This window comes from Falco naumanni, chromosome 5 (genome assembly GCF_017639655.2).
Source record: "Falco naumanni isolate bFalNau1 chromosome 5, bFalNau1.pat, whole genome shotgun sequence".
Lineage (NCBI taxonomy): Eukaryota > Metazoa > Chordata > Aves > Falconiformes > Falconidae > Falco > Falco naumanni.
Window position 1 is genome coordinate 25,533,744 of NC_054058.1, and position 26,965 is coordinate 25,560,708.

General features: G+C 41.6%; 2 protein-coding genes across 10 annotated transcripts in view; both read right to left on the reverse strand.

The window, feature by feature from the left end:
- The window catches only part of IPO8 (importin 8), a 50,854-nt gene extending 42,916 nt beyond the window's left edge, over positions 1 to 7,938 (reverse strand). For 2 of the 4 annotated variants that reach the window (XM_040594877.1, XM_040594881.1), the window contains exon 1: positions 7,604 to 7,799. In XM_040594877.1, coding sequence (XP_040450811.1) covers positions 7,604 to 7,687 — 84 coding nt within the window. In that variant the 5' untranslated portion in view covers positions 7,688 to 7,799. Of the gene's footprint in view, positions 1 to 6,896; positions 7,086 to 7,603; positions 7,800 to 7,833 lie in introns of those variants that run through there. The other 2 variants (XM_040594879.1, XM_040594880.1) reach the window with 2 other exon arrangements.
- Positions 7,939 to 16,227: 8,289 nt separating this feature from the next.
- CAPRIN2 (caprin family member 2) overlaps positions 16,228 to 26,965 on the reverse strand; it is a 34,649-nt gene continuing 23,911 nt past the window's right edge. For 4 of the 6 annotated variants that reach the window (XM_040596202.1, XM_040596204.1, XM_040596205.1 and 1 more), the window contains 7 exons: positions 25,927 to 26,037; positions 25,150 to 25,302; positions 22,042 to 22,225; positions 20,326 to 20,511; positions 19,320 to 19,420; positions 18,512 to 18,578; positions 16,228 to 17,141 (listed from right to left, as the gene is read on the reverse strand). In XM_040596202.1, coding sequence (XP_040452136.1) covers positions 16,573 to 17,141; positions 18,512 to 18,578; positions 19,320 to 19,420; positions 20,326 to 20,511; positions 22,042 to 22,225; positions 25,150 to 25,302; positions 25,927 to 26,037 — 1,371 coding nt within the window. In that variant the 3' untranslated portion in view covers positions 16,228 to 16,572. The remainder of the gene's footprint in view (positions 17,142 to 18,511; positions 18,579 to 19,319; positions 19,421 to 20,325; positions 20,512 to 22,041; positions 22,226 to 25,149; positions 25,303 to 25,926; positions 26,038 to 26,965) is intronic. The other 2 variants (XM_040596207.1, XM_040596203.1) reach the window with 1 other exon arrangement.

Below are 26,965 nucleotides of genomic sequence, written 5' to 3' on the forward strand. Positions count from 1 at the left end.
GCATTATACTGCTGTCATTCAACAGGGGTCCTCCAATGTGAAGAATTGTTGACTCAGCATGGTGCAGTTACGGCTAAGCCTTGGCAACATCACTCATTACTAGTAGGTCAGATCTTTCATCACTTAGATCCATGTGCTTTATGTTCAAAAAGAGATGTTTACTGGGGCTAGATGGCAGAAGCTTTCTTTATTTCACCTTTTATAGTATTTCTTCCTAACTAGATTATGCCTGGCAGCTCTGTGGTTGTTTCCAGAGCTATGCTTTAAGTACAAGTAAACTACACCCTCCCGTAAACTTTGCCTCGTCTGAAAGCTGTGAAAGAAGTAAATTCTGCTCTTCATGTATCCAGTTCATTGATCTAACATTTCCATAATGATGCAAAATTACATTGCTTTTGTGCTGCCTACATGTAGCAGCTGCATCACAACACTATCATTCAATAATTTTACCAAATCACTTAACTTTCTGGCCCTCATTTTACTGATTATAATGATAGTGGAATGCTAACCTACTCTGTGCTCAGAGACTCATTTGATGTTTATAGAGTAATCTGAGATCTCAGATAAAAGCAGTAATGGCAAATCAAAAGCATACTTTCCTGCAATTCCCTTCTCTATAAACTTTAATTATCCATAAGAAATGCTCCCAATAAAGTAAAAGCTGTAACAGACAGCACAGGAAACTCCACTCATCTATGGACATGCTGAAATACCATCTTTCAACGCCAACTGGTTAAAGCACACTGGATTCCAAAGATAACCTTTTAATTGAGTATCCTGGAGTGCAAAGCTTGCCCTTCAGTTGCTACTGGAGAGAACCTGTACAGTGTTGGTGGGTTCTGACAGGGGCTGCAGCATCCTCCAGCACTCAACACCCGGCTCCCACGTACATAAGGAAAGCATGGGAAATCCCAACAGCACAGGAAACCAAAAATGTACGTGAACTCTTGATCATCCTTTTTCTTCTAAAAAACATCAATGTGCTGTTCTCAGACCCAATCTACATACAGATTTTACTACTATAAACACACTGATTTAAGAATGCAACCTTCTGGGGAGTTGTTGTTTTGTTGTTGTTTTCCTGTAGTAATCCTACCAGTATCACATTTGGGTGGACAGTGATAACAGTATAATGTCCTTTTCCCTGCGCAAACAGCTTTTCCTGATTCTATATTAAAGTCACCGCTTCTCCAGGAAGCTTTATTGGTACCACTTATGCTGGGATACAGCTGCTGTCCCTGAAGTTTTGCCAGTATATATACAAATACGGTTATTTGGCCTGCACAGCAAATCCTCTCGGCAAGTGCCTGGAGTGACAAAAGACACATTAAGCAGAAGGTATGCACAGTGTCTCTGAGGGGGCCTCATCCCTACCAGCACACTGCTATGAGGGTTTCTTTACGCTTTACATACCAACACCCCTAAAGATCACAGGGACACATTATCAAGCTCCCACTAAATCCCTGTACTCCGTACTGCTGTCATTATCATAATTCACACTTCTACATAGCTTTGTTTTCTACTCATTATCAGAAACATGAACACTGTAGAGATGAACAGAGATTTGTGCCCAGTTTAGAAACAAGACACCTGATTCTGTTGTATTTTTGAAGCTCAAATACCATCCTGCTCACTTATGCAGCAACAAACTACACGCCGCTTGCAATTTTTAGAACAGAGGACTTACTGAAAAGCTGTATGCAGCAACATTTTTCCTATACCAGCACATTCTCGCTGGTTTAGTCGGCACGCTAATTGTGATCTTGGGATGTTTCCTCCCCCTGCCTTGCTCAGGAAACCATACAACAGGCTCCTGGACACCAACAAGTAAAGCTGTATGTATCACGTGAGCAGGTGCAGACCAAGTGTCACGTGTGCACTGTGTAAATGGAAAGAGACAAGGAAGAGACCTCGGAGCTGGATGAGTTCAGCAAGACATTTATATCATTATAGCTGCACCTGATGGAGGGAGAGCAGGAATATCGTCAATCCCACAGAAGGAACGGAAAGCTATCTGCTGATTTTGAAGAGCCATGCCCAGGAGCCGCAGGGAGGCACCAGATGGCTGAAACAAGGCCTTCAGTGCAACTCCCGTAACAGCATGCTGCTTTGTGCAGTCTGTGAATAATTACATTGCCTTGAATTCACAAGTTGCGATCTGGTAAAACTTTCTGTGAAGGTGCCAGTTGATGGGGGCATATATTTATTTTGAAGGAGAAAGTAAAAGTTTTTGAAAATAAACTTTCACTGAGTACTTACACAGAACTATTATTTTAAAGCTGTGTAAAACATACACTGTCTGCTCTTGCATGGATCACAGATCAGAGCATTTATGCTAAAAACCAACTAAATCTCATTTTGCCTCCATTGAGATTAAGGGGATGGGATAGAGCAATGTGCAAGGTAGCAGCTAAACTGGGAGAGGCGTACAGCATTGGTAAGATACACCTGGGTAAGTTTACAGCAATGGAGAAGAGATGCATATGTTCCCACGCATCTTATTCCACCTGTGTCTGCTGTCTGAGGGTGGGCTCCGCAGCTGCACAGCTTTCTGCACTCTGTCCTTTCACCTTTGGCCTAACATGTATTCCTTCCCACTTCAACATCACAGTTCCAGTCTTCAAAAAAACTGAGAAAACATCATTTTTTGCTTATTTCCTCTTCTATTTGATTAGATATAGAACAGATGAGACTCAAGAAAGCCTCAGATGGGCCACTGAAAAACAAGATGAACGCTGTCACATGTAAAGGACTAGAATGCAGTGAGAGATTAAGCAGGAAAAATATAGTTTAAAAATCCCCTAGTGAATCCTGCTGAATCAAACACTTTTCACATCTAACATTCCAGTTTTGTTTTCAGGTTATCATATATTATATACTACTGAACTCATTTCAGGAAGCAGCATTCTTGTGTCTTGCTTGCTGTTGCGTTTAAAGCCTACAGCAAGCAACTGCTCCATAACCACATTTGTCAGTAACCTTACCACTGCGCTCATGGCAACCACAGTGGTTCAGTGCAGAACGGCACTGGAAGGTGCTTCTTCCCCTGCAGAACAACAGAACAATCTAGGACAATGGATATGGAAAACTGGGGTCTTCCCTCAGGTTCTGCAGGGAAAGCTAAGACCATCCTTCTTCACCAGCAGTAAATATCTCATTCTCTGTACCTCTGAATCCAAGTATGGCACATAAAAATTGCTGAAATAGCAAGGCACTACATCTCTATTTGCAAAGACAAACACACGGAAGTCTGTACCTTGAATACATACGCAATTAACTGTTTACAAGGATTATTTTAAGGTTTACATACATTTGATCTGAATGCTTAACTATCTGGTTTACAAAGTTTTATTTTCACTTTGCTGTGCACTGAAAATCTGTTACTTAGAAATTCCATCAGTGTCACACTCGGGAATATTTTTGCAGTTGTTAATAGTATTTTCTCTCTTGTTTTTTACACTGTCAGTCACAGACAGTTATTAAAACAAACCAGAACTTCAAAAGACACTTTCTCCTTTCCCTGTCTACACATAAAGGTATTGTTTGGGGAAGGGAAAACACAATGATTTTGTAGAGAGTGAAAAGAAGCATGTGCAAGAACCTACATGAGCTTCTTCCCTCTGTGGGTTCTGCTGCCAGATTCATCCAGTCTCAAACAAACCCCGCTTTCCACAGACCTTCTAATCATGCAAGTCAACTTCCTTATTAAACTGGTCTTCAATATAAATATCTGAGATTCCTTCCCCTAGGTAACATGAGGTACTCATTTCACTTTCAGAGTGGCCTTAAGACCCCTGCCTACTACCTCAATGAACATGTGGAAGATGCTGAAGGAAGCCCAACTTCATTCTGGACTCTTGGGCTTTTGGGCAATCTTCTCACACTTCTTTCTCTTCTTCCAGCGCTGCTACTCAGTTCCTGTCAAAGCCAAATTCTGCAGCTCCTTCTCAACATTTAAAGAAACAGCTGTATTTCTGCAATTGTGTTCCTATTTTCCCCTTTGTTACAGGCCAAAGAGATCTACTACAGCAGGTTGAGCCAATGAAGATAAATGCATTAAAACTGTATGGTGACCCTAACCGAACTGGTATCAGAATGACTTTGTGTGTTCACATAATCAGACAGTATATTCCACAACATTCTAAGAACTGGCACGTGAAAGCAGAATTTAGCCATTAAAAAAAAATTAAAATTAAAACCAGCAAAAGCTCCTGAAGTCCATGAGGCAGACCTAACAGTAACAGCCTAGAACAGATACCAAAGAAAGGTGCACAGAAATTGGTATGACAATTGACTGTTCTAGTAAGTACAGTATGATTGATTAATATGATCACGAAGTGCACGCTGGTTCTGATTTGACAGCTGAAGAAAAAAATGAGGGACACATGAAAAAAACAGAGGGGTATGGAAAGATGTGTACACTTATAAAATCAACAGGCTAAAGGGGAAATGACAGCAGTTACATGATAGAGATTGCTGACCTGGCAGGAATTTACTGCTTCAGTTTATCAAGAATCACATTCCTGACAAATCCCACATTTACATTTGTGTTCAGGTCACTGAGAGAAGTGAAGTTTGTTGATGACTCAGAAGTGGCATGCATCATCCAAGGAGAAAGATCAGAAAAATCCTACAAAGAATTGAATGATCTTTAGAACTGCACCAACAAAAATGGAGTAGGGTAACAGGACAAAGTACACAGTATGCACTCAAGGATGACAGGAATTTCTCCTAAAAGTTTGAAGTTTCTTAGAAAGGAACAACCACAAGATAAAAGGACCTCTGTATACTCAGTGAGAAGAAATATGTAGACATTGGACACAAAGAAGGTAATTGTAGTTTTAGGATGTATCAAATGAGGTATTGGTGGCATTCAGTGTGAGACTTTCTGGAATGCTGCAAACACAAATTATGAGATTGCAGACGAAAGATTAATTCAAAAGGAAATGAGCACAGAGAAGAGCTATGCTCACCTATTACTAATTTCATAAATTCACTTTTATGATAAGGCAAGGGAAATACAGTCTGTTGAGGCTAGGAAAACAGGCCGGTAAGCATTAGCCTTTAACAAATATGTCAGGGAGGGTACCAAGAAACCTATTCTGGTTAAGAAGTAAGACTGGCACAAATGGATATAAATGGACTGTAAACTAATTTCAGCTGGAAACCAACACTTGTTTCTAGCTGTGTGAGGAAGAAAATTCACAAACAGCCTTCCAATAAATGCAGTAAGGGGAAAAAATAAAATAAGGAATCTTGATTCCATTTCTGAATGCAGTTAGACGTTAACCCAAAAGGCAGAAAGCAACTTCACTGACTTAGCTCTATCTTTACACAGGTTCAGGAACATACAGAAGAGAAAGAGGCATTTTCAAACATGCTGGGGCTTTTTACAGGTGAGCAAGCTTTCATTTGTTTTAACTCTATTCCCTACACTCGATGTTGCAAGCAAATTAGGGAGTTGGGACTATTATATTGTTCTGAAGGACTCGCTGTATTGGTACAAGCAATGAGGTGCCTATGCAGAGGTGCTGTATTGGTGGACTAGTAGGATTTATACTCTCTGGGAAGCTCCCGTCACTATCTACATTCAAACTTGAAAGCAAACGTACACCACAGGTGGGCTAACACAAGTTAAGTTTTACCTCAATACCCATTAGTATGTACGATGAGCAGCATCACTTTAAGTACTGCACAGAAGAAACAGGTGAGCCCTGTTCTGTTCAGTCAAGTGTTCTATTACCACTCCAAGTACATACTGTTGGAGTTTTTTCTATATGGTTGGTGGATTTGTTCCTTCGCTAGAACAAGATAAATGCTAGAACAGCATCTGGACTCCAGTACTTACAGGAACACAGTGACATGTCAACATTATCATTAGATACATGGGAGTCTGGTATGTCGCTTTGAAGTCTTGCTTCAAAGCACTGAAAGGTTTCAAGATGTCACAGACCCAGGTTAAGCCACGTTCCCCAGGAGCACTTTTGTTCCACTCATCCAAAGAGTCATGTCAAACCCAGCACTGCTTCAGTACGTTATGTCAGTCAGATACATCATGCTTCACTGAGTAACAGGAAGCCTACACAATAATAGGTATGTCTTCATTTCAAGATTCATTCTTTGTAACAGCGAAAACGTGTCAGCTATTTTAAATAAAAATCTGTGTCTCCACCTGTTCTCAATAAATACACTTACACTCATGAATCAAAAACCTGAGTCTTTCATGAGAAGTGCATTATCCATCCCTTAAACTTAAAACATTTTACAGGTCTCGATCTTAAAATGCTTTCAGAACTCTTCCTGAGCCTCACAGTACTTTTTGGTGATGTTAAACTGACATAATGAGGAGTAGGACCCAGGATCCAGACGGCTGCCTCTTTGTTCTGAGCCTGCCAAACACACAGCAGTTTATCACGGTAGTTTTGACTCCTGCACAACAGGCTGCTAACAAATATTTGCAATTTCACTCTCAGTCCTCAACAGCAAGGATAAAAATAGGTACCGATGAATTTTTAAAGTAACTATGCCAAATAAAGAAAAAGAGGTTTGCATTTTTATCTAACTATCCCCAAGAACATTCTCAATGTCCAGTACTTAATCCACTGATTTACTAAAGGAACTTGCCAATTGCTAAAGCAAGGATTAGCTCTATCTAATTCAGAAGGAGTTTTAAGTTGCCTAAATAGAAAATTAAGCCGGAGGAGCAATCCTGAAGCAGCAGTAATTCCTGACAGCCGATTCTCATGAAATCCATGTCCTGATGATCACATACTCCATCCAAGTGTAGAGGTTAAAGCTTTACTCATGCTGTGCAAGGGAACCGTCTCTTTTCGCAAGCGTCCAAGCTCCGACTATGGTCACCGTTCTGATTCAGCGGGTGCTGCCGCTGCACTAACCGTGGGGTGCTGTGACAAATACTACCCGTGAAAGCCTAACGTGCCTTCCTCCAAGTTGTACTTGGCACGGTGCTGAACGGGACTAAACGAACCCCGGAGCGCCACTGCTACCTGCCGCGGGAGTCAGGGCGAGCAGCGCGGGGGGCGAGCAGCGCCGTCCCGTCCCGCACCGCCACCGCGCGGGCCACGCCGAGGGGACACGGCCCCGCTCCGCTGCGGCGCGCCCCGCTCCCGCAACGCTGCACGCAGCCCCGTGCGGGCACCCAGCCCGCCCGCCGCGCACCGCGGCCGCGCTCCCCGCCGCCACCCGGAGGCAGCGGTAGCCGGCAGAGCCCGGCCGGGGGTCCCGCTGCCAGGCCGTCCCCGCCCGGCCCTGCCGAGCGCCCGGGCCAGCGGCGCGGCGGGGCGGCCGCTGACAGCCGGCGCGGAAGGGCCCGCTCCGCCGGGGGACGCCGCCGCCCCCGGCCCGGCCCGCAACCCGCGCACGGGGAGGGCGGCGCCGCGGCGACCCCCGCCTCACGGCGCCGCGCTGCCGAGCGGAGCGGGCGGCCGGGCGGTGGCGGCGCCCCGGCGCGGAGGGGGCGCACCCCGCCCCTGGCGGCGGGGCCGGGCGCCCCCGTGCCGCGCGGCGGCCGGGGTGAGGCGCGGCGGGGCGGGGGCGGGGCAGGCCGCCGGCGGGTCCCGGCCGGGGCAGGCCGCCCCCTCACCTGATTGAGCTCGTTCTCGGCGGCGATGCGCAGCTTGGGGTCTATGGTGCCCTTCAGCGCCTGGATGATCCTGTTGGGATCCATCTTGCCCTCCCCTCGCCGGCAGGCAGCGCTTCCCCGGGGGCAGGAGGAGGAAGCGGAGCCGTCGCCGCTAGCGCCGCCGCCCCCCCGGGCCACAATCCCAGGCTCGTGTCCCCCACCCCCCCCGGTCCCTCTCCAGAGCCATTCACCGGTTTGCGACAGCTGGGTATCGGGAAGCGGGCACTACTTTACGGCCGCAGCGCCGCCTTCTGGCCTCGTGCAGGGGTCGGCGAGAGGTGGCCGCCATCTTATTGTACGGACACAAGTCAGCCGGGACGGCCGGCGGTGGGCGGGGTTAGGGGCCGGCTGCCACGCCGGAGTGCCGCGGGGGCGGCCATGTCGCGGTACGGAACCGGGGCCGCGGAGCCCGCCGCTTCCCCCCGAGCTGAGGGAGACAGCGGCCGGGGGCGGGGGGCCGGCTGGCCGCTCTTCTGCATGCGGGAGCGCTGCCCCGTACTCCGACCGCAGCAGGGGGCTCGGCTGATGGTACACCGCCGCTGTCACGGCCATGGAGCGGGGAGCCGGGTCCTGCGGCACCGGACCCCGGCGGGGAGCGGGCCCGGGCAGCTGCGGCCGCGAGGGGGCGGCGCTGCCGGGGGCGCAGGGGCTGGCGCAGCCGTGCTGAGGCCTCTCCGGGCACCGTGCGGGCCCGGCGGGGCTGGCCGAGGCGCACCGGTCCCGCAAGGCGCTTGGTTGCCCCGCCCCATCCCTCTGTGCCAGCACATACTTAAAGAAGCCCCAATAATCCTACTTTTCCTTCTTAACAGTTTACCTTTTATTATTATTATTCCTAGTAGTTTTTCAGCTTGTATACCAGGCTTCATTGTTCTGCATTTGCTACTATGTCAGTTGTTTGCACAGGAATTAAAGTGAGAACACCAAGGCTGCGTAGCGGTGATACCAGTTCCATGGTGGAGAACTGGCGTTACTCACACAGTTGCCCAGGTACCTAAGGTACGTGCAGCTGGGCAAGATTTGAAACATGCGAGAAGACAGAAATTTGCTGCAACGAGCTTCCTAAAATATGTAGTTGGGGCACACATCGTAATTCCTAGTATGCTTCTGAGCACGTTTCTTGGTGATACTTGTCCTCATTAGGTAGAGTAGTAGACCCTGGCAATGGTTTGCTTATCTTAATGGTGTTTGTGTGTGAGAGTGGGTGGAAGGTGCTTACCGCTCAGCTGTCAGGAATATACAGACACCACTTCTAACTGCAAGCCCCGCTGTGATTCTCCACCTCTGTCCTGTTTTTCCCCTTAGATCCTAGAATGTGCAGATGAACCAAAGGAAGGTTTAAATATCCATGCAGCCGTAAGATGACTATCAAAGGTGCAGTTCACAGACCAACAGCATGCAAGAAAACCCTCATCACTAATAATGATCTTAAAGAGCCAAATCCTTTGGTTACTTCTGCAGGTGATATTTTACGTAACATTTACAAACCAGAGATGTGTGATTAACTGGTAGAAAGAACAGAAAGACTATTTACTGCAGGGGTCCTCAAACTATGTCCCGCAGGCCGGATACAGCCCCCCAGGGTCCTCAATCCAGCCCCCGGTATTTACAGACACCCCCACCCCCCCCCGCCGGGGGTTGGGGGGGGGCAACCAAGCAGCCGCAGATGACTGCCTGCCACTGCATCTGCGCGCCGGCCTCCTGGTTAAAAAGTTTGAGGATCCCCGATTCACTGTGTTTTGGGAGAGTCAAATGCAAAGGCAATTACAAGATCATTCTATAGACGCCTTAAGAATACAACTGGACAATATGTCATTTGTTCATTGTAATTACAGTATAAAACGTCGTTTCTCGTTACTGCTCCTCAATTATGAAAACAGCAGTACTTCCCTCAAGTTACATATTACCTGACCTATACTGAAGAATACTGTTGACAATGCTGAATGCACAGGAGTACCATTTATGGTTAGGGATACCCTGCTCTAACCAAGGGGACTATACGGTGATGCTTGCCACAACATCTTTACTGCCACTCAGTAACTTCAGTTCCTAAATTGTTTACAAGGAAAATGTTACATCAGCTAATACTATAATGAATTCATAAAAAGAAGTCCCTTAATAAGTTTTCTGATAATTAAAAAAGAATCTAGCTGTAAAAATTAATTATACCTGTCTACCGTTTGGAGACTGTGCACTGTCTTGTGGTTTTCATCACTTTTTGAAGTGATGGAGCAGAACGCCTGATCATTATCACTCAAGAACTGTCTTTCTGTTCTCCAGTAACGCAGCTGTACAGCATGTAGCAAGAAATTGTAGGTACTTTCATTCACCTTTTCATTTCTTCTTCTTAGAAGCAGGTGATGTTCAGGTATGTTCAGTAATTATAAACACAATGTGAGCGTAAAAAAGCATATATTGTTAATTATGGTAATTCTTTGTCATTTTTCGTTTATGGTTAAGATAGCAAATAAGACTACTCCAGTGAAAACTGCCATTTTAAAGACCTTGGATCATGTATCATACTAAAACAAATTACTTTAAAATACTTGTAGTGTTGTATCTGTACTTCCTTTTCCCAAATTAGCATTATGGACAGTTTAAAAACAGTTCTGTTTTATTCTGTTTCTGTGTATTCATCTGTGCTAATGTGATAACTTCAAAAGTTAGGAAATTCATTTCTTGAAGGACTTTAGTCTTGTGATGTAAAACATATCAATAAAGAACAAAATATGTTTAAAGGCTATTTTACATCTTCCTAAATTTTTTTAAATCATATTATTGCACTTAGCATTTGTATTTTAAAATGGCACTTTTAACACACAACATTCACTACAAAATAAGTGAAAAAGTTTTTACACCTAAGATTTTGCTTTTAAGACCTGCTTTTTCTGCACACAGCCATCAATGAGGCAATGCCAGCAAGTCTCTAAAGCAAGTAACATCCAGTTCAACAATGCTTATTTCCTTTGTAATATGTCAGCAGTGATTTAGTTGTGGAAGTATTGTTACAAGCATTTTAGTCTGTGTGCAGGGTTTGATGTGTGTGTGATACTTCTTTCTGTAAAACATGAATCTCCATAGATACCAGTGGCTATATTATTCAAAAAATAACTTTAGTCATTAATGGAAATATTTTTATGTAATTTCAAAAACTTCAGGATGAAAGTAACCACATATAAGCAAGAATTTGTATAGTTTTTTGTTAGAGCAAAGATTCTGTTAATGTTTTGGGCTACTTCTACTTCAAAATAATGGATATAGAACTGAATTAGAATGTTGGGCGGTTTTTTTAGATCTGTTTTGCTACTCTGCAAAATAAAGAATCTGAGGTAGAATTCTGAGATTTTCTTCTCAACTGTCTAACACTACTAGTGAGAGAAGACCCAATATGAAAGGGATAAGTGATATATAAAGAAATTAAAAATAAGTAAATGAAATCCAAGTTGCACTAGTGTGGAAGTATAGAGAAAAGGGATGAGAATAAAAGGGATGTGGGGAGACAATGGAAAGCAAAGATTTTTTTTAACTTTTAATTTTTTTTAAAGCTCCAGAACTCTATAGGTACACTATAACAACAGCTTTAGGAAGTATTTAGAACAAGCAATCATATTTTGAAACTCGGTTGCTGAAGCCAAGGATTTTTAAAGCAACGTTAAATTTGACCTCAATGACAGTCAGACAAAGTTGCTGATGGAGTTGCTATCAAGATAACTCAATTAAATTCAAGAACTTTGGGAGGTGAAGGAAAACTAGAAAAGCCTTAAACATTGCTGGTTACTTAAAATTAGTCCTTTGACTTTTGGTTGTTTTGAAGTGCAGGTAGTGCTTTATCTGAATGCTATGTGTAACGCCTTCTGCTGGCGTGGAACAGCTGCTCTGTTATCAGGTCAACCAAGCTCCTTTCGGATAGTATCTGGTTGTAAATTGTAGTTAATAAGAGGTACTCATGGAAAAGTATGAGAAAGACAACAATGATCCTTTGAGTGATGTGCTACAGGCTAAAAGTAATCCACTATTCACAATACAGAGTTTACTTCATTGTAGTAAACCAATGACAAAGTGATTGGATCTGTACTTCTCATAAAGCCTTCATTCCATATCAACCCCATCTCAAACCTTACTCATCTGAGTTCCAAACAGTCCAAAAGCTGTAGGAACTAGTACTCTCCAGCCAAATTAGTACTTCACAGTACTTTTTTTTCCAACTATACCACCACCTGGAAACATTTAGTCAGCAGATACAAATGTATAAGCTTTTTCATTCTTAATAGAATTGTTAGGAGACAAGACACAAAATTAAGTTGATCAGAGACTTGTGAACAAACACATAACTAGAGTTAACTCATTTGTATCCGGTTAGGGTACAGTAGATCTCCAATTAGAATACTCAACAGACTTCTTGTATCCTCCACAAGACTCTCAAACTTAATTTTCTCAGAAGGCACGTATAGATTTGATGAAGCGCTAGCAAGGATGATCTGCATGACAAGCAGATAAATGTATGTCAGGCCTCCGGATACAAGACTTTGATCAGAGTTAAAGTTCTGAAGCCATCTCCCCCACTGAATGTTTTGCTGGAGCAGCTATAGATAACTTAGACCAGTCAGGGAGGAAAAGGTAAGTAAACTGAACCAGTACAACAGAACAGTGGCATCCTCTGCACCACCACTGCAGCCTGCAGGATGGAGGTTTCCTTAGCTGCAGGAAATCACATGACAATTCAGGTAGATCATTCATGGTTTCCTCTCACTTCCATAACCTGGAAAAACCACAAAAATCACAAATCCATTCGTATTTTGAAAACTTTAAGAAACCCTTTGTTACAGTTGAACCCCAGTAGGCAGCTGAGCACCACACAGCCACTCCCTCCCTCCCTCCCTCCCTGTGGGACTAGGGAAAAGAATCGGAAGGGCAAAAGTGAGAAAGCTCATGGGTTGAGATACAGACAGTTTAATAAGTAAAGCAAAAGCCATGTGCTCAAGCAAAGCAAACCAAGAAAGTAATTTGCTATTTCCCATCAGCAGGCAAGTGTTTAGCTGTTTCCGGGAATCATGCATAAGTTACTTGGGATGTCAGACTGTAGCTCCAGCGTCCCCCCTTCCTCCTCCTTCCCCCAGCTTGTATGGCTGAGCACAACAGCCCCCTCACAGCTTCTTGTGCACCCCCAGCCTGCTTGCTGGTGGAGTAGCGTAGAAACAGAAAAGGCCTTGACACTATGTAAGCACTGCTTAGTAGTAACTAAAGCATCCTTGTGTTACCAACAGCATTTTGGTAGCAAATAGAAAACATAGCACCGGACCAGCTACTCTGATGAAAACGGACTCTACCCCAGCCAAAACCTGTGCACCCTCCCATTTCAGGGTAGTTCTGTTATTTCACTGAACTTGGAGAAGGAAACATAGAAATTCACTCAGTCCAAATCAAAAACAGCGTTAGGTCCTTACCCTTGCAGTTTATCTTTGTCAGGCTGCACAAGGTAACTAAACTGGGGAAAATGTAGGTGGTATCCTATTTGCATAGCCGACAGCAATAGGAATTTAGCAGAACTATGATGCCCCTTGGTATGTTTTAATTAGACCTGATTATCACCCTTATATAGTTCAGGCATTGTCACCTACATCATTATGCACCTAACATCAGTGCAACAATTCAAGCAACTCCATTTAAAAACTGAGAAAAAAAACATAGTCAGACAGTGTTTACACAGTCTCTACTAGTGTTACCTCAAATATTTTCAAGCTGCGAAACTCACCCGTTCCGTGCTGTGCCCACAAGTAGCGTGTGGATCTAGATCTTCAGTCTGGACATACTGAGGTAGACTAATACCATGTGAGTAAATAACGCACTGAAATACTCTGAGTACTTTGAGAAGCTTTCAAAACCAAGCATTAATTTGGAAGCATAAAGAATGAGTTATCAATATCCTAGTATTTATGATTATGGGAAATCATATAAAGTCAGGGGTTTAGGTATTTTGAAGATTAGAAATGCAAATTCTACCCGTGGATTTCGGCCAGCTATTGGTAAGGGAAAAAAAGGTGCTTTGCTTGGTCTTTTGCAGTATATTTTTAAACACAGCCTTAGCATTTAAGGTTCAGTACTAGCCTTTGGAGTCACGTGTAATCTGAAAACTTCTTTATCACAATACCTGTTCAATTGTACTTACTTTCCTTTTCATAACAGAGGTTAGCCAAAGCTGTGTTCACAGCTCCAGCTAGAAATACAGTGAAAACCAACAGTTCTGGCTAAGAAGGTACTATACGAGAAACTTGTAAGATTAAATTGATCATATTTTCAGTTATTTTATGGGAAAAAAATTGTCCAAGTTGTGTATTTTTTTTTTAATAACGAACACTTTATTTTAAAGTATCTGGTACTGTAGAGATTATTCCAATTCAGGCTGATAAAGCCTAGAAAAATATGAAGATTTTAAAGACATCCATTATAGGATTTACGGCCAAATTTACTATCAAGGAATGGTATAATGATTAGACTTCAGTTTTCATCATATCTGCACGCTTCTGAATGTGACAGTGTATACTCCTTTAGTCAGAAATTTAAAAACCTATCTTACACAGATGGACAACCATCTCCAAAATTGAGATGTTTACCTCAAAATACTTAAATACATGCAAGTTAGAGTATGTAAAAAGCTTTGCTAGATCAGCCAGTAAGAAATAAAATTAGCCTTAAAGAAATGTAACGTGGGTCCATCAAGCAGCTATCCAGACTTATTGAACTAGAGCATAAGAAAGCAACGTACGCTTCACATATTCACATTTGAAGTTGCCAAAGGCTGAGCTTCGCAAAAGTACTGGTAACCTGTTCCTAAAACTTAGGAAACTCATCATACAAGTACATATGATAAAAACAAGGAGAATAAGCTGTATGCTAAATGAAGCAGCCCGTGCTACGGGAGCCTGAAGTGCAAGGGATATCCTGCCAAATGCACTATATGCATAACGCACATTATGCATATAATAGGGCTCACTTATTCACTAGCCCCTAGACAGAGAGCCTGGGAGAAGGGCAACAGCATCAGTCCTCCATGTAAAAAAAAAATTATCTAGAGTTGCGAGCCTGTTAGAAAATCAATGAAGTTTGCTTATCTGTAGCCAAAAAGCTACTGCAAGCTGAAAATTATCCTAGCACTTCAGGCTGTCTACCATATACCCAATTAATATGCAAGGAGAATTAATAGTTCAAGAAAAAAGGTGCTAGTTAAACTCCTGCCACCTACCCTCTATTGAATGTTCTAGAAATAAGACTCCTCTTGGCTAAAAACAGAATTAGCACATTAAAAACCACAACATACAGGCTTAGCAGTCAATAGTTAAAGCTTGACCTTTTTTGACTGTAGTAGTAAAAACTAGGTTGCCTAAAGCTTTTTCCTACCTAAGCTTCTCATCTCAGAACTTGCCAAAAGAATTAAACCAAGACTTGAGTATGATCACTCTTTTTAAAACTCTGTACGAAAGAAGAAATCTCAACTTGGAATAAACCCAAGATCTTTGTGCCAGTAACATTAGGAAGTCATGCTAGGCAAGGGGGTTTAGCATCTGCACAGTAGCAAGGGAGAACTGTTTTAAAAGTTGGAAGTTTTGAAATCAGTTACCAAGAACCAGCAGCTTTGTGTCAGGTCTGATGTTTACTCCATTTAGGTTTTCACATTTATTTAAATAAGCAGATAACTGAACTGCTTTTACTTTGCATAGTTCTAGTTCATCCTTAGATACCAGTCAGGCTTTTGCACTAGCTACCTTAGTAGGCAGTACTTCATCTGTGTACACCAAAACTACTGAAGATTTTAAAAGTAGAAGGAACCAATGACCTGCATTCTTACTAGTTCATACTTCCATTTTGAACGTTGAAATGCTTTATAGTACGTGACATGCTGCAGCTTAAACAAGGATTTATCATGGCTTTTCAGTTCTCAGGCCATGAGAGATTGCTGAAGACTGGTCACACAGCCCATTAGCTGTAAGAAAGTAGTTTCATAAATGCTTCCTAGCATTTGCATTCAGGTTTGATTTAAAATGCAAGCAGCAGGCTTCAACTACAAATACCAAGTTCCTCAGCAGCTCCCTGAAAGGAGATAACATGCATTACAATATGATGCAAGTCCCACAGGGAAGGGAAGCCATACACATCTGTGCTTCACAAGCATCAGTTTTAACTTCAAAATACACTGCAGCTGGGTAACAATGTGAGCCAGCCCTCCAGTGACCGTTTTGAGGTTTAAGAGTTTCAACTACATCACTACTGAAGGACAGGTGATGTGACTAAGCTAGATCTTGACAGGATATGCATTTAAAGTAAGCAGTCTTAAAGAAATATGTAGCATTTAGCTTCTAATTTCTTGTTCAGTTAAAAAGGAAGCAGGTAACGAAGTGTTAAATTCATTTTGATCAAGGGAACACTAGAAAATGGCAACCACCAAGAAAACTCATTTGAACTATATAGTTTACATTGAATTATTGAAACTTGAATAACAGTTCTATGTAATAAGCATGTACACCCCACACCAGGAATAAGCTCTGGTTGATTTATTTTTAAAATAAAGACCACTGGCAAGATTAATACTAAAATGCATATTAACTTGTTTTATTGAGGCACAACAAGGCATTGTGAATAGCCCATACTTGAGGCAATCAATAGTGTAGTAAGCTGGACATTAATACAGTTTAGGGTAAGTGCAAACAATATACATTCACAGCTTTACTAGCAAGGCTACATCACAACTGATTAAAGTGCCAAATTAGTGCTGATTCAGTACCCCAACTCCATGATTTCACCTTGCATAACAGGACCATCATTTCCCCCAATAATGGAACCACATAACTTCTATAAAGTCAGTAGTAAGTGCAAAGCTAGTCCCACCCCCCTCCACCAAGGTGTTCGGAGCAGCTCTTCTGTAAACATCGCACTGGATTTTAGTCCTGATAAAGGAGGTATCCCGAAAAGGTGGAGTATTTCCAGCTACTTCCATAGATGGCTCCTCGATGCAGACGCAACCAGATCTGATCTCCCTGGAACAGCTGCAGGACTGCATGATTACTAGCCGTTTCATGATCAGGAGCCCCATCATTTGCATATGCTGACACTAGGACCTCTTCATTCTTCATAAGATTCACATACAGGGGAACATTTACAGCCAGTTTCAGCATGTGGAAGATGAAGACATATGTACCATTCACTGGACAGTTGAACCTACCAAGCTGGATATCAAAAGTTTCTCCAAGGTTGTTCAGCAACAGATCAAACACAATTGGCTGGTCTAGAGTTCCAGGGGCCAAGTTAGATGTTCTGGCAGCAGAGAAGGCAACTCTCATCTGCTGCGGAAGGGGGTAGACGTGCACTGGTAGTATGGTGGCAGCTTGGCTTGTCACTGGCATATCAACAGGGGTGATGCTGCGGGAGTCTCCTTGCCCAGAGTCCCCACTGTTAAAGGTTTCATTGTCTCGTTCTGGACTGCTCACCTGAGAGGAATCACTCCACCCTGCTGTTAAATCATTAGAAATGATATTAATGAGTACCATAACAGAAGGATAATATTATGCCTGCAAGTGTATAGGCTTTGCAACAGATTTGTCTTTCAGCTACAGCAAGTCGTCAGAGGGTGCCAGTGAGAACAGAACTTTGAAGCTGGTTTATATTCACACTTGCATTCAGCAAAACAGGCCATCATTAACTACAAACAATTACTTTTCATACTAATAAGTAGGAGAGGGTAGTAGCTTGTAATAGGTTTAGCTTTATTATTTGCCACGTATCAGCATGAAGTAGTCATTTAGTCACCTTCAAGATCTGAACTTGCACTTCAAGTAACATCAATACTGTTCTTCTGGAGTTACATAGTATCAGATTATGATGCTAGAATATTTTCAGTCTCAAGAACCAGAATTGCTTTTAAAGCTTTCTGCACCCCCCTGCCCAAAATGAAGCTGTTTCTCTTTTCAAAAGTGTACATTAAAAGGGTCTAGAATGAAAACATTAATAGGTCTGAGAAACACAAAGCAGTCACACTCAAGTTGCAAACCTTTGTTATTTCCACAGGAAAGAAACACTTTAAGATACCCAATAAAACTAAAGTTGCTGTGGTATCTTAACATCAATATGGGTACTTCTGCCAGCTGTTAATTCACCACAATCTTGTCTTTCAGTTCTCTTTCTGAAGTACATTCTATGAGTCCTCCCTCAGACTGAGGGGACCTGCTTTATCCTAAAACAGTTTCCATGGTATGCCATCATTTCCCTTTATTCTTCAAAGCAGCAATCTACAGCTACTGTTCATGTCACTTCTCACTTACAATACTAAATCCAGCTTTTTCCAGCACATACAGTAGGATTAAATCATCCTGTTTACAACTTTTCAAAATACATGCTATTCATGCTTGGATTCAGACAGCTAGTCTTACACATTTCTTTCAGTTTTGTACTCCAGCATGGAAGTACATAGTAAAAGCTATATTCCCAAGCTATTTTTCATAAAAAGTTATCTTCCAAGGTTTCTGGGATCTGATAACTTATCTAGAATCAGGGGGGGCTGTGCAATTAACAGAAGAAGCCAGAAAAAGCATTGGAACCATTCTGTGCATGTGTTACTAGTCAGTGTATTTGTGAAGAAAGTCTGGTGAGGTACCACCGTGTCAGAACTTTGACATGTTAAGGCACCAAACTGAGGATAGTGAAGTTAATCTGCTATGCAATGTTAAGAACAGTACTTAAGCTTCCACCTAGCTTGGTTAATTTATACCAAGCTTGATCCATTTGATCAGTAGTAGTACACTTTTTCTTGCTATTCACAGTAACACTCCATCTGCTACACCCAAGCACGTATACATACCACTGGGAAGATGATGTTAGTCTTACCTCTTGAATTTGCTCGAGGACCACTAGTTATCCCACCTCTTTTATAGCACTGCTGGTAATTAACATCCTAGACAAGAACAGAAGTATTGGGAAGATTGCTAAGCAAATCTGAAAACAGTTGGGCCTAATACAGTACTTTTCATTTGCACAATTCAAGCTCTATTCTAGACAATGGAGTTCAGAAATAAGATGTAGATAAACAGCCTTATTTACCTTAAATTTAATTTCATACAAGCTATTGCAAAGTAAAGACCTATTTTGATGCTGGTTCTCTAAATTAAGCTTCTGAACTATATGCTCAGTTCAGTTTGAGTAATACCTTAAGCCTCAGGTCTGTTCAAAGTCTGTACAGAAGAATATATCTCATGTAAAAGCTGAAGACCCTCCTCCCACCAGGATCCTTTGCTTTCTTACACGTTTTTTGGATTTTACTTATTTTGCCTAAGCACCTATTCAGTCCCATTTAGGAGTTCATTATGCTACAGAGGCACTGAGTACTGACTTTAAAATCCGAATTAAAATAGACTTATTATAACACACCTTATTTGTTATCTGCTTGCATTTCAGAGATTCTCTTCAGACTAAAACTCAATCTGTCAGAGATTTTGACCTCTGAACTCTTGTCTGAATGGATTTCCCATTTCAACTGCCATCTACTGTTCCAAAAAAAGGGTTTTGTGTAGGAAAAAAACTAACCTCTAGCTTGCTGGGAATAGTTCACCTGTTAAGCTAATGAAAAGCTACAGTATTGGAGACCTAGCTCCTGTATAGTGCTCAAAAGGCTACTGGAAACAAAGTCAATACTCACCCTCTGAGAATATGGCATTCCAGCATAATCTCTACCAGGGAACTGCAGCTGGCCATAGTTGCCATTACTTATTGAAGGTGAACCTCTGTAAGCATCAAAACCTGTTCAAGTAAGATTGATTATTCAGTATCATTGTTTGGTTTACAGTACAAGTCCAGAATGCAATTAGAGCTCCCTTTTGGCAATTACCATGTTTATTAAGTTATGCAATTACACATCCATTCTTTAGTTCAGAATTTGAAGCAGTCTCAGTACTCCCATAAAGAATGCATTTCATTAGCTACTCGGAACTACCCACTGTGGATGTATCAAAACTACATGTGTGTAAGTATTAACATGAGACCTTAAGAGCTGCCTGTTTGATACTAATGGGACTGCACAGAACAGCTGAGAAAAATCTTATCTCTGGATCTAGCAAGTTAACATAAAGTTAAGAAATACTTTCTTCTGCTATTACAGATGCTTAGCTATTATTGTTACACATGTAGGTGCTACTATAATATTTAGCCTCTTTAGGTATTGGACTAACTACCAAAGAGCAGCTGCAAGCAGTTTAGAACCAGATACTACCAGACCCTTAACTGCTGTTAAGTTAGAACCATACAATTCATTGGCTGGTACATGCTCCTACAAGGTATGGAGCAGTTTCAGCCCAGTAACTGAAACAAGTATCACAGAAAATGCCCTTCCACTTCAAAGTGGAATAGGCCACAGCTACCAAGAACTTCAAGTTAGTATCTGCTTAAAGTCAGCTTAAGCTTTCTGTAATACTTCAGCTAGCAGCAGAATAGCAACTGATTTGCAGAGACTAAACAATCCTCCTCTTAAGCTTGTTATTAATCCAGAAGGGCTCTCCACTACTGGAAACCTCTCCCCCATCCCAGTTTCTGCTGGTAATATTAAAGACAGCAGTGTTAAGAGTATCTTGGTTTGGGCAAATACTGCAAGTGACACCTGAAGAGAAAATACACAAGAGTTTTTAAGGTGGTAATAGATACAGACATACCTTTGTACCCACCAGGGGAGCGATACGAGTTAGCCAGTGACCTTCCACCTCTAGCAGATCCTCTGACAGACCCACGACTGTTAAGGTAAGGCTGAGGGGGTCTGGGAATAACATTAGTCTGTGCTGGATAAAAGGCAAGGCTACCATTGCTAACAGGAACAGCTCCATCAGGTTGGTAATTCACTGCTTAAAACAGAAGACACAGATGAATTCAAAGCTTTTAACTGTAGTAAGCTACCACACCTAGAAGCACTAGAAACAATGGCGGCATTAGGAGGTTCAGAGACTGATTAAACTGCTCTGAATATCCTGTTCTTCCGCCCCTTCATTACTTCAAATAAGTGAGGATCCTCCCCTTTAACAAGTATTGCACTCTATAGAACAAAGTATACTCTGGACAGCCCAGGTTGTCGTTGTAAGCCTCTGATGCATCCAGCAAGATTCAGTTGCACAGGTCAGAACAAGCTTGGTAGCAGCATCAAGAAAACAAAGCTAGAATAAATTTGAGTTAACACCTGCTTAAGACTTTTCACTTGGAACCAGCAGTTCCAATACACTGATAAACTAGGTCACCTCAGAGTCGACATCCTTCAAAATGTTAAGACAATCTTATCTAGACAGCAATGAGACAACTATGGAAAGCTAGATACTTGGGTTCAGTCTCTTCAGACCCTACCACATGTTATCAGGCAGTTCAACCCCAAGCAACAGGTATTCAAGAATGCTTTTCACACGCCACTTGATTGCATAGTAGTATTAAATACAGACTTTGCAGCCATGAGTGTGCTTCCACTGGCCCATACTTTGTATTACTCCATCAATCCAAAAAGCTTAAAACTGCACAAGGTTAATCAATAAATCATGATGTTCCATCAAAAAACTGTGTTGAAGGTTGATCACCTGTAGTCTCAGTGATGACAAGGAGCATTCAAGCTACAAATGCTTTCCTGACTACATGTAAGTATACTCATTCTCTGGAGCTCTTAATCTTTTAGGTCTCACTGACTTCACACAATATGTCTATTTCTAATATAATACCCATGAAGATTTCTCTGGCAGAAAACTAGTTTTAATGACCTTGAGTCACTTGGTTAGATAGTCTTTTAAATCCAGATCCCTAGTTTTGAGCTTCCTTTCATCCCGGAACCTGTTTCGGGCATGTTTAGGGGCTAGCTTCATTTCAAGTTTAGCAACAACTTTATAAATTTACCTGGCACAGTATCAGAATGTCAAGCAGGTCAGTTTCACATTGAATAAATGAGCTCAAGACCACAGTTAACAGAAGTTTAGTGTTCCACAGGTAAGACTGAAAGCTTATTCCAACTTTATTTAGCACTCAGCAACTCCTAGCGCTACTATTATTTAGAACTATTAACTTAGTCTCTGGTAAGTATTTCATTGTTGCTTCAATTCAAAGCAAACAGTTGTCTGACTGAATTTCCCACCTGCTGGGAAATTCAGGCACATCCATGGAACTAGTATAGAAACCAGTTTGAAGCAGCCTTTCATCCTGCTAGCAGTTTTGAAATTAAGTTTACCTACCATACGGTCAACTAGATTAGAGCTGATGTAACCCTAAAGTTAGCAGGTGCTACATAAGTGTTCAAGAATTTCACTGAGTTACAACTCACAGCACACATTGGGGAATTAAAATACTACTATAACCTGAAGATCTTTAAAGACCACTTGAAATACAGATGCAAGTACAGTTCTCACCTGAAGAGAGAGATTCTTGTGAAAGAGTTGTTTGTTCAGCAACATGAGAAGACTGCAGCTGGCATTGAGGAGGAGTCTGTGTACTCGCTGTAGAGAAACTCTGGTTATATCCTGCCGAATATGAAGAATCCTCTTTAATTTCCTGGTCTTTACGTGGCGGCAGTGGTGCATTCACTTTAAATACCTACAACATGTTTAAAGACAAGTGCTTAACACTACCAGCTAAACCCTGCCTAATGCCACCACCCTACTACACTGTGGTTTAAATCCATACACCCAGATCAGTTTCAGAACATCAACTATTTCTTAGAAATAATCAAGAACACTGTACTTCATCCTTTTCCCTCTTAGTAAAAGAGCTTAATACTGTTTATGTAGCTACTACCCAAGAAACATAGCTTGACACAGCTACTGAATTTGATCAATGGAACAGCTGCCATGCCATAAGCTATTTTTCTTCTAAGGGAAATCCATTCTTGAATTCACCGACTACCTGTCCTACAGCTTTTAACCTATGGCTGTGACAGCCTATACCGAGATGAGATATGGGAAGAATTTGGGTCTTTACACATCTTGGAACCTGATGCAACACTACAATCCACTCAAATACCCTATTAGACAGCTTTCGCCCCTTTGGTAAATTGAGCCTTAACTTCCTACTCATTTTAGGTTCCCTCGGAGTAAATATGTAACCTAGCAACTTGTAATTCAAAGTTTAACATTATAGCCTGAGCAGTACGGTGGTACACAGATATTACTGTTAGTTAAATCTAACCAGAGTTCAGTCACTCCAGTTATTATTGCTTTAGAGTCAATAATCCAAAGTTACCAGAACTGATGCTGTTAGAAGTGACAACTAGTATCAAGATCAAACGGGGAGAAAAAAAGTCTGTTTTCAGTAAAAAGAATCTAAATTTCACATAAAGACCTGTCAGCAGTACTGATACTGAGTCCAGAGGTGTATCTGACCATTTTCCAAGACTATGAACTGTTTGAAGACAGACCAGGACAAAAATACAGGTACTTGCAAGGGACGCTTCATAGCATGACAATTCTTGCCAGTTGTAGAAGCCTCTATAATTAAAATGGGAAATGAACACTTTTTCCAGGGTCAAGAAACCAAGTGCTGCCTCTAAGAGAGAGAAACCCCTTGTGATACTGAGGTGTCAAGTATAAATTTTGACCCCTTATAAAACACAAATTCTGTCTTTTATTTTACCAGATGAAGTAATCCAAGTCATCCAAAGCAATCCTCTTCCTAAAAGAAATTTAAGGATGCTGTGCAGTCAGGCTATCAATACCCAAATCCTGGAGTATTTGTAGCAAGTGGTCTACTTTTTCCTACAGCAAGTGTTACAGGCAGAATTCCAAGGACTAGGGCTACAGGCGGGATCTGCCTTTAAACTTTCATAAGCACAAAGGCAGCAATAGGATGTTCAGACATCTGAGGACATGTAAGCAGATGCTTCCATTACTGTCACTACTACCGCTATTTGGCAAGGAACTATCTGACTTCTGGCTACCTACTGAAACCCAGTGGCTGCGTCTGCTTGGCAGCAATGAGAATCTAAGCAATGTAGAAAGAAAACCCTGTACTACAAAGTTAGACTGCTACCACAAGAGGAATTAACATCCTAGCAATTTAGTGACTGTCTGCCAGTTTGACCCACAAATCCCAAGAAAAATCTTGAACATTTAATATGCCTGGAAACACCACAGCATTCATTCAAGTGAGCTTTCGGTGGTACTGTTATGATCAAAAGCACTCTGGACACTACATTCAGATATAATCAGAATGACTGAAACCAAGACTCCATATTTATATCATGACAGATGCTTCTTATAGACTGGGTCCCCAAAAAGACTGTGGATTCCTTAATAGATAGCATGCTGCTATTTCTCCACTTTCATGAGAAGTCACCACCTAGCCACTTGGCATAATTTAAATAGATCTGGCTTAGAAAGAACAGCCTCCCTGCCACCACTTGCATTATTTAAAATGTATATTAAAATTCTATACCTTTGAGGACTGTTCTACAAATACAAAAAACCAAGGAGTCATATAGTAATTTACTACAGACCACATCAGGATGTCATAGGTATTTTAGTTCTTAATTCCTGTGCTCTGAAAGGCTGTTAGCTACCTTCTTCCACAAAATCCTACTATATACATCTCAATACTGCAAGATTCAGATTGTCCAAGCAAGTTGTGGAACTGCACTGCTACATTTGTTGAAATAGAATGCTTTTGGAGAATCTCAATCACCACTTTTAAGCAAGAATATTAAATGAATGTTTCCAACACCTTCAGAAGACATCAGAAGAGTAGTCTGACTAAGTACAAGGAAGGGAATATTAACAACTAAATGGAGATCCATCCTCCAAGTCAGTCTAAACTTGCACTGCAGATTACTAGACAGCAGCAATGGTAGTAATGTTAGAGAACATTAGTAATGATGTACAGCCTGAAAAAAATAGTATCTATTTGCAAGAAATGCCACTCAGTCTGTGTGGACTATTCCCTCGATATCTATATTGAGTACTTGTTAACAAGATAGACTGGTGTAGCTTAATAACCTATCAAGGACACATTTTCCATTATTCCAGTGGAGTTTAGTTTTACCTCACTAAAGCAAACTCTTTAAAAAGCAGCAAGATCAGTTCAGGCTTTAGAAAGCTTTTAGTCCTAACAGCTATATACTTCAGAATTCCCTCTCTCCTCTGCAGTCTATTTGAAATTTATGCTTAAGAACAGTTTAAGCATAATGAACTTTACTCTGGGGCACACCTATAAGTCTGCTTATTTCAGGTCTCACTTCTCCCTTTTTAGTTCCTTGAGGCTACTAAGATATCCCAGTATTAGGTTTTGGGATTATACAGAGCAAAACCAGGACCTCTGTTCTTAAGACGATCTGTTTTAAGTTCTGACAGCACTGGAGAAGCAGGGTTCTAACTTACTAAACTAGGTTTTTTAGCATTAAAACATCATAATGATCTATCAAGTTCTGTACTATATTAAGAGAAGCCAGCTACCCAGTATTAGGACCAAGTTATTAGCATTACCATCACCATCAATTATTCTTCTGTGGCCTCAAGTTGCATACTTACAGTCTGCATAGCCTGAAAGGGAGCTGCTGTTATTGTGACAGAACTGCTACTTGCTGGAGGAGACTGAAAGCTTTGCGCTGGTGGCACTGGTGATATGGAGGTGCTTGAAGTAGGCAACGGTGACTGTGGCTCACTTGGGAGGGGAATAGTTGCCTGAGGCAAGAATAAGTGTAATGAAAGGTCACTTGATAGTTATCAGGCAGTAACAGAAGCAGTTAATATGTTCTAAAGCCTAGACTGACAGAAGTCAGCAGTTTCTACAGGATGACATTTGGACACAGTAGAGCTACAAAATAGCTTTTGCTTACAATTTAAAATTTTGCTGTGCATCCTCAGCAAACAGTACTTCTATTGCAATCTCTGCTGATTCAGAGAAGTGTGCCTATGAGCTACTATACATACCACTCATTGTAATAATTTCACAATAAAGGGACATTAGGTATTTTTCTACCACTAAGGAAACTGATAATGCCTGCTGTTCTATTTATTGGAAGATTATTGTCTGGCTGATATTAAAATTGACTTCTCCTTTCTAAAGGAACTCAGGAAGTTTAGGGGTTTGATTTTTTCCCCTCTCAATCATGTTTCAGATTAGAAACAAAGCTGAGCTGTCCAGACAAAGTATTAACCAGCATTAAGTCTCATCTGTGCAGATGGCAAAATGAAGTGTTAATTTAGGATACCAATATTTATAGGAATCAGAAGTCAAAAGGAATGTAAGGCTTTAGACATTTAAGCAATCAATGTTTATCCTCACCTGTATTCATGATAGCTCACCTGGGCAATTTCAATCTTTTTGGGTATCAGTGGCTCAGAAATACGTGAACTTGTCTGATACAGTGGCTGAGATGTAAATTTCTCAGTCTCTTGAGAAAGTGATGCTGATGCCTAGAAGAAACCGTATATGTACCTGCTATTACAAGTAGTATTGCAGGAAGCACAAAGTTCTGCTAGAGCTACGACATACCAGTATATAAATTTAAACAAGTGGATCTTGAAAGACCACGATAAACATTAAGTCCAAAGTAAACATACTAATATTAATCTCACTCAAAATCTTCAAGTACTTAGCTTTAGATTCAGACTTGGATCACCCTTCTTACACAAGAGGTTGTACAGCTAGCCCTGCAAAGTCAGGTGAACTGTAGATTGCTTCAAGCAGTTATTTACAGTGAAGTCTGACACATAGCTTTCTCATTAAATTACACAGAAAGACATCTCTAACGTTAGGCTTCTGGTAAACTCTGTTGAACATAGCTTCAGAGCCAAACTTTTGCTTGCTTTTGCAAGCTTTTCATATTCTATCTTTGACTCACACTTGTAATGCTAACTTTAAGAGTTGCTTATACTTAGATACACAGCCTAGGGCTAAACCCCGGTCCCATTCTCACTATGTATACCATCACAGACAGATCAGACAGATCTGGCATGCACTTGCATACCAGGAGAGTGCACTGTCACTGTGTATTCCCTGGTTGGGCTGAGACCAAACAAAGCTTATCTACTGCTTTCCACAAGAAACTGCACTGGAGAAGACAAAACACCACATTTCAGGCTTAAGGGAGTGGAGGTGTGCTGGGCATAAGCAACCCTAATTCCAAACAATAAGTTTGCAAAAAACTCAGAACACTACTAAATAAGATGTTCTACATTATAACACAGCACAAATCTTCTGGATGCATATTAAATAGCAAAAGTCAATCCTTGTCAGCCCAACAAGTCTTATGACACTGTTGAAGTGAAGAGAAGGTGTCAAGAACCAGGCCAAAACTATTGCTTCAAGAGACAGCAAGACTACAATATCCCGATCAGGACT